The sequence below is a fragment of the Austrofundulus limnaeus genome, unplaced genomic scaffold (assembly GCF_001266775.1).
Source record: "Austrofundulus limnaeus strain Quisiro unplaced genomic scaffold, Austrofundulus_limnaeus-1.0 Scaffold1284, whole genome shotgun sequence".
NCBI lineage: Eukaryota > Metazoa > Chordata > Actinopteri > Cyprinodontiformes > Rivulidae > Austrofundulus > Austrofundulus limnaeus.
Window position 1 is genome coordinate 39,768 of NW_013953686.1, and position 8,465 is coordinate 48,232.

Sequence of the window (8,465 nt, forward strand, 5' to 3'; positions counted from 1 at the left end):
CACCTCAGCAGAGCCACAGGCTGATTGCCTCCATGCCACGCCACATTGAAGCAGTCATTTCTGCAAAAGGATTCCCCACCAAGTATTAAGCGCAGAATTGAACATAATTATTTGAAGGTTGACTTTTTCTATTAAAAACACTTTTCTTTTATTGGTCGGATGAAATATGCTGATTTTTTGAGATAGGGATTTTTGATTTTTCGTCACTTTTTTGCCACAAGCATCAATATTAAAACAATAAAAGGCTTGAACTACTTCAGTTGGTGTGCAATGAATCTAAAATTTATGAAAGTTTAATGTTTATCAGTACTTTACAGAAAATAATAAACTTTATCACAATATGCTAATTTTTTGAGAAGGACCTCTAAGCTGTAAAAAGGTTCATACGTATACCGCTAGTTGGCAGTGTTGTACATATATTGTACATGAATTATTGTCAGCTAGTAAGTGTGAAATTGAACTTGCACTTTAAAAATAGCTTCCACTAGTTTTTTATGGCATAAGTGCTTTTGAAGTTGCCAAACTAAATATTTTCATAAGCGCTTTAGAAATTGCGGAGCTAATTTTTGGATTAGCGCTGCCCACCACTGTTTAAGTGGTAAATTGTTTCCAGGTATGAGTGAGAGAGTGAACAGTTGTCTATCTCTATGACTCTGGTGACACTTGTGACCTGTCATGGCTGTACCCCACCCCTCACACAGTGACACCAGTGACCCTCCCTGCATCATTCTACATTTGATACAACCACCTACCTTGGCAGTGTGCTGCTACTGAAGGTCATCATGTTGTCATGATTTCCTGGTGTGCTGGATGCAGTGATCACTTCCACCTCTGCACTGGTTCTCTTCAGATTGCTCAGGGACGGTTCTCGGTAGGAAGAACTACGGGTCAAGATGGTTACTGGTTGATCAGGGGACAAGGTGTGGGAAGAGGTCCTTGTTATGATGGGTTTTGGTGGGCTGGGAACCAAGGTATGATGACCTATCAGAAAACATACAAAGAGTACATGTGAGGTGATTTGAATAATTGTAATTCAAATGATTCCTCTGTCCCATAGAAAACCAGATGAAACTCACAGAGTTGTTAGTTATACGTTCATAGTTTTTTTGAGAATTGATGCATTTAGTAAAGGCTAACACAACTCTTGGTTTAATAAATCCTGCAGAAAAAGCCTTCAAGTCATCATTGCAGTTAAACATACAGTTATTTTATTCTATTTTTTCAGAAACTCCCCACAACCATCTTCAAAGAATGAAGTTGGGACATTTTTCAAATGAGCTATCAGAAGGAAAAAGGGGTTWAAACTCATTGACCCATGCAGAAAATGCAGGAATAACATTTGTACAATTAAATGAATTTAATTCTAACTGTAGATACTTCAGTAGTTTGTAAGACACACGGGCAGGCAGTGTTTTTACCTTGATGACTGTTACTAAATGATGATTGGCTGACATTAGGGAGGGAGGACAGGGCTGGCTCTCTCAGAATGGGAGGAAGAGGTCGACTTCTGCAGCAATCTTCACTTGGCTGAAAATTGCCAACCGCATACACACCCTGCATGCCACAGATAGGGAAAAACAGAGTGAGGCAGCAACAAACTCAAAAGCCTTTAGGGAAACTACTGATTTTGGTGGAACTTTTTATACCAAATCCCTGGAATTTAATGGACTGTCTTCACTTTTTAAAGATAAATCTACAGCAGTGATTCTCAACTGGTGGGTCTACAACTCAAATGTGGGTTGTAGACCAGTTTTTGGTGGGTCCCAGGCCTTTGCTATAGGCAAAGACATGTTTTAATAGAATTAAGACAGATTTTTATTTTGGCTTTATGGTTAAAGTCAATGATACGAGGTCTGGGATTCTCTGGGGGATACACTTCTATATGATGTGAGCAGCCACAGACCCAGAGCAGCAGTAGTCCTGACAAGAGGTGTAAGATACACTGCACTGCCCCASCTAACAACAGGTGATGCTGTAGCAGTGCAGTTGGACATTCAGGCACATAATGAATCCACACTGATCATTGCAGCCTCTGTTTATCTGCCGTTTGATTCACAGCAGCCACCTCCATCCCAGGAGTTTGTRRCAATAGTCGATTATGAYAAAGATAAAGGCCTCCTGGTACTCATTGGCTGTATGCCAATTCCCATCATGTGTGCTGGGGGAGCTCTGATATTAACCCTAGAGGCAGATCTCTGTTATGGTACATTTACACCAAACACGTTTTGAGCATCAGGAGCATCTGGTTTACATGCAAAGTCAATGGTGGATGTGCATCTAGAGGCGTCTAGCAGCCGAGCAGCACATCTGGCGCATTTGGAGCAGCGGCTCGAAGCAGTGCACGTGCAGCATGTCCCWAGCGTCTGCCACGAGTTGGAAAATCTGAACKGTTGYTGCTCGCCACGTCGCATCAACCAATCAGAGAGACTCTGTTCAGTCATGTACTAGTGACGAGCCGGAAATACCGGAAGTCCGGGAAATCAGATCACACAAACAATGGAGGAAAAAGTGATAGTCCAATCATTTATGATCATTCCAGTGTCCGTTATCGTGATAGAAATAAAAAGGACTTTACCTGAGGACAATTAGTGAAGAAGTCGGCATGTTTGGTAAGTTAACAAAAATACGGTTAAAAAGGCTCCTCCCCTCAAGCGTCTAAAGAAGCGCGTATAAGTTCATATCAAATGCATYTGTCCAGTGTCGAGATGCGTGCGTTTTGAGATTTTTGGAGGCGCACAACACGTTTGGTGTAAACGTAGCATTAGAATACTGGCAGTCAGGCCCACTTCAGAGGACCAGAGCCTGTTGTAGGTACCTCAACAACAGTCTATAGGACTGCCCTACAGGCCTGGATTAGACGTCAACACTCAATCCTGTGGAGGGAGCTGATGGACTGTAGACAGGCACAGGAACTGATTAACGGCCCAAATCTAAGGTTTGGGAAAGCTATCATCTCCCTGTCAAGGAAAACTCTAAGTACACTGGTTGGAGTCCTACGTAACTGGGCACAATCTGCTCAACCAGCACAAAATGGTGATGGGACTCCATGACAATGGTCTGTGTGATGCCTTTGGAATTGAACTACAGACCTCTTTGCACTGCTTAGGCCACTGCTTGGCTATGAGTGGTCAAAGGAAAAGAATTCTTGGGGACCCTTTCATGCTTTGTTAGAAGCTCAGAACACTGAGTGTTTCTAACCTGGTGTACTTCATCCGAGGAACGAGAAGGTTTGAATGAAGACCAGTGTCTTTTGGGGAGAGCAATGGGCCCACTTAGGAGRCCTCCGCTCATATGGATTCTTTATTCATCCCCACTCAACAAAACAAACCATGTAATATGCCATTCATGTTGCATCTGTCTTGGGGTAGTAGGTTAAGCGAGTCAGAAAACCATGACATCATCATTTTCTAAAATATGTTTTTAGGCTGTTCATATCAAACACAAGGCTGGTGTTTAAAGATTTTCTCTCTGAAACCCATTTTTCAAACAATATTGTGTAAAGCCCCCAAAAATTCCATTTCTGTGTGGACGCAATGCTAAAATAATGAAAAATGTTTGTGTATTCACAAAACATGTGCAGTAGACACAGGACCAAGCTGTCAAGCTACACGTCTCTCTGCTGCTTTAACCACATATCAGTTTACATCTCATTGTTCATAATGGTATGCAAAACACCAATACACAGCCACCTACACACAGGAATAAATATTCAAACTTATTAACTGTAAAACCCAAAATATTTGACAGCAGCAGACTGTTACCAGGTAAACTGCAATGGCAGCTCCAAGGAACCACCCACAATAGACATCCACAGGGTGGTTTCTGAACTGAATGATCCTGGTTAATCCAGCCAGGATGGCCAACATGACGAAAGAGAACACCAGCAGAGGCTTCAGGAGCTTGGCAGAGTCTGTCAGCACTGTGTTGAAGTACATCTAAAAAAATAAAAATMTAATTTTACACAACTTTAAACATTTTTCTGATGATTACACTGAAATCAAATTTTCATTAGTAGTTATAGGGCAGCAACTACTCACTGAGACGTAGACAGCAGCGAAGGCAGCCAGTGTAGCATGCTGGGATGGAAAAGACTTCCTACAAGACAGAAAGGAGGAAAGGCTGAGTGTTCCTTATACTAATTATGCTCAGACCGTTGAGAACAATGCTGAATATTCATTTGAAACATGTGACTTTCTATTGGCAGCCCTAACAGGTGTTCAGTAAATGCACAGTATGAAAGGATGACAAAAAATATGACATCTTCTACTCTAGACATATGGTGTCCCACTTTACAGGTCAAGTGTTCTAAATACTGCTGAAAATGAACTGCAATCATTTTTGCTTACTGAACCAATTTCTGGGCAGATATTTAAAGTTTTTAAAAGCAAACAAAAGGGAAAAAATTGAATAGGTCCTCTGGACGGGTTCTTCTCTAATGAAACGTTTCGTCTCTCCTCCAAGAGACTTCTTCAGTCAGACTGAAGAAGTCTCTTGGAGGAGAGACGAAACGTTTCATTAAAGAAGAACCCGTCCAGAGGACCTATTCAATTTTTTTCCTTTTGATTTTTTTACCTGGATTACTGAGATGTATCAGGACATTTAAAAGCAAATGTTTTAGACTACATGGTAAATGGACTGTACTTATACAGTATAGCACCTTTCTATCCATCCAGGACACTCAAAGCTCTTCACTCTACAATTTGTGTCCTCATTTACCCATTCACACAGCACTCTGTTAGGTCTCTACAAAGCTAACATGTACAATCATCTATGGAGACTAATCAGTGCCAATCACATTCATACASTGATGGGACACATCAGAGGCATTAGGGCTGAAGTGTCTTGCCCAAGGACACAACAACTGAGACAGCTGGACGGGGGATTGAACTGGCAACCTACCGATTCCAGGACGACTCCCCTAAACACTCTGCCACAGCCACCCCAGTAAATACTTTATTCCATAAACAGTTAAATGTATACTACTAATACTACTACCAAAATCGCATTATAATAAGAGTTGAATGAAACTTTATTGATCCCATGAAGGGAAATTACAGTTTGGAACGACCCATTCAAAAAGATAAAGACAAAACACATCAGACTTGGAGAACAGATGGCCCAGGTCAAGCAGCCATGCAAGGCACTACCATTAAAAGAAAAAAGAAAAGCCAACAAAAATAAATAAATATTCAATAAAAAAAATTAAAAATCCTCATACTTTGTCCCTACAAGAACACAATTTGAGTTGAAAAAAACTCTGCATAGAGCACATTTATTAGCCAGAGGAGTAAGTGAGTTTAGGGGTGTGAGTATCTGAAGCCATGTTTGTTGTATGCTTGTGTGAATATCTGAAGAATGAGCCCGAAGAATCCAGTCCCCCAAAAACCCACCCAGCCATAGTTCAGAATACCGATGTTGATTGTTCATTCTGTGCGGCCTTCAGCTTGCCTCCAAGAACCAGATCACAGACAGTAGTTAGAGGGAGGGGATTTGGGGGAGCGAGCCACAAGTCGATGTAAACATCCAGGATAATTTAGATCCACAGCCCTTCRAGGTCATGTAGGGGAGAGTTGAATCTGTAATCACAGTTGTTTGGGAACAGAAGAAAATGTTTTYGGTCAAGCAGGCAATAACAATTTTCCATCTGTCTTAATGTCCACTGGTACATCCCAATGTTACGAATCCAATCAGACAAATAGTGTGTGGGCAATCCCGCTGGGCCGAGCTATCAGCTTCTCCAAGATCAAGTCCATTTTGCCATTGAATTCCAGGGACCACAGCCGGCCYGCGACCCTCAGCAGAACCCCTTGCAGACCGAGTCCCAGCTTGCACAGGGCGTGATTCTGAGTGCTGATAGAACGGCAATCCTTCATATTGGTCAGTCAGCCAGGAAATGGCCTGAATAACCACCGACGCCGTTTTTGCAGAACATCAAAAGACCACCAAGCCAGTCTGTAGAATCCAGTGATCAGAATTCAAATATAAATCCAGCTAGTTGTCCCAGTCGAACAGAGGTCCCACCTTTGACATGTCCTCCCATGGACTTTCATTAAGAGACCAGCTAACCAAATCCATAAAAGTAAAAATATCCATACTTTCTGGTTTTGGATGAAAACGTAGAGAAGCTCCAAGCAGCAAAGCAGGGAAGATAAGGAAGGGCAGGAGAGACAGGAAAAAGCATCTTACTCCGAGAGCAGAAGCAAAAAAAAAAATAATAATAAAAAGGGTTGCAATCCATTCTGGCACCTGGGTCAACTTATAACAAGTGCAACTTCCTACAGGAAGTTTTGGTCTTGGCCTATCAGTTTTAGATAAAGCACATTTAAAACAAGTAAAGCTCATCAACGTGTTTTAGAGTTAAACCAGAAAACTGTGGCAAAAATATAATAGCAAAAAAAWGTTAATCTAAAATCACAGTAAAACATATAAATGTGTGCAAAAGTAGATATGATCTATTTAAGTTTGTTTCTATGTTGAAGTCAAAGAAAAAAAACTTGGGTCTTAAGCAGAGATTTAAAAGTTTCAAAGCTTTCCCACAAACTGGAAACTGCCACTCCAAAAGCCTGATCACCTTCAGATTTTTATTTGGATCTTGGGACATCTAGGTGAAACTGATAGGATCCCAACTGTTAATAAGGCAAGTAGGCTTGATTGACAATTAATTAATATTAATTAAATCAGTGATCTGTACTGAATGGGAAATAAGATGCCCCCTAGCTGCAGGAACTGCTGAACCTTTTCCTCCAACAAACTTCTTGAAATTTCAAAGCTGTGAAACATCTTTTAAAAAATATTTAAACGTCAGTGACGAACACGCAAATTTAGACATGCATCATCCTGAGAGGGAAGAATACAGTTCATTCCCTTCACAAAATCTAACTGAAGACTGGAGAAATGCAAACAATGCAKACAATGGGTACTACTACATGTTTGAGTGTACAAAGACAAACACAAGTAGATACACTGTGTACTGACTGTTGTGATTTTATATTATATATTCATGTTGGTTTATTCTGTCTTAAAGAAACCTTCATGTTTCTAGAACAGGTCGTGGTGGAGGAGTCGCTGCAGTTCATCAGTCAGAATTATTAATTAATGATAAATCTAATATTAGTTATAATTTGTTTGAGTCTTTGTCCCTCAGTCTTTCTCATCCAAAATGGAAATCAGAAAAACCTTTGTTACTTGGTTTAACTCTCTTGGCTGACTTTATAGCTACTGACAGTAAACTTCATTATAGTAGATGTTTATCAGAGAATACTGTAGATAAATTTAAAGAATCTCTTCCATCTTTAYTTTCCTCTGTCTTACAGAATAATGTAACAGAGAACAGTAACTTACATGGTCTTGTTGATAATATTATAACTTTAATGCAAACCTCTGTTGATGAAATTGCTCCACTAAAAAAGAAAGTTATCGATGGGAGGAAGCCGACTCCTTGGTTTAATTTCTTCAGCCAAGTAGGACCTGAAACTACTCCAGTGCTGACCCCCTGAAGCCCACCCAGTCTCCAAACTGCAAAGTAAAATCTCAAGCTCCACTGTATCAAATACAGCAGTTAAATCTCAAAGCAAGAGAACACACTCACCAGAGACAGTGGCTAAAAATACATTATTCCAAAGTATTCATTACAGGAGCACTGAGAGCACTGTGACAACAAGATTACACACTGAGTTTGTCTTTTCAACAATAGACTCCTTCAACCAACACAAATAATTTCAGTGCACACACAAGCATCATGTGACAGACCAACACTGACTCACAGAGGCTCACCTCCCAGCATTGATCAGTCCTAAGTCCTGTCCAGAGCAGATGTCCTCCAGAATAAAAGCCTCGTCACAACTGGAAATGTTGATGTGGGTCAGGTTGGGTTTACACACTTCCAGCCAATAGGGAGTGTGTTGRCCAGTGGACAGCTGGAGAATGTCAGTTATGAGTGCCGTCACACACAGTCCGAAAATATGGATACCTGTGAAAAACAACACGTTAACAAAATACAATGGAGTTAATAAACTAATATTAGAGGTACTTGTTAAATATGATAACTTAACAGATATTATRATTGTAGGTTTTCTTTAGCTTTTAGCTGCTTGTCCTTTGTGTTTGTGTTGGTGTGTTTTTAAAATCAAACAAAAGATGTGATCAGCTGTAACACGGCATTTATCTTCCCACCTATAAAGCGCACTGCTCTGCGAATGTAGGAGTTGAAAGTACATCCTGCAGCGTTAATGTTGGCCTCAGTCTGTGCTGATGATGACCTCCTCGACAGATAACAGTACAGGATGGCCTCTCCTATCAGGATCTAGTGGCCAAAAGGCAAAATGAAACATTTAGACATCAAAAAGCTGTTTTTTATGTCACCTGGTAATAAAAAATGTTTCATGTTCTTTGAATTCATCATCAACTTTATTTATAAAGCACTTCAACACCAGCTGCAGCTGAAACAAAGTGCTGAACATCAGTAA

At 40.5% G+C, this 8,465-nt stretch overlaps 1 protein-coding gene across 1 annotated transcript in view; it reads right to left on the reverse strand.

The window, feature by feature from the left end:
- LOC106534850 (lipid phosphate phosphatase-related protein type 4) overlaps positions 1 to 8,465 on the reverse strand; it is a 67,741-nt gene that overhangs the window by 22,827 nt on the left and 36,449 nt on the right. Inside the window, exons 3-8 of the mRNA XM_014031619.1 lie at positions 8,173 to 8,302; positions 7,774 to 7,969; positions 4,038 to 4,095; positions 3,762 to 3,935; positions 1,419 to 1,554; positions 753 to 981 (exon numbers count right to left, since the gene is read on the reverse strand). Of these exons, the coding sequence (XP_013887073.1) occupies positions 753 to 981; positions 1,419 to 1,554; positions 3,762 to 3,935; positions 4,038 to 4,095; positions 7,774 to 7,969; positions 8,173 to 8,302 (923 nt within the window). The remainder of the gene's footprint in view (positions 1 to 752; positions 982 to 1,418; positions 1,555 to 3,761; positions 3,936 to 4,037; positions 4,096 to 7,773; positions 7,970 to 8,172; positions 8,303 to 8,465) is intronic.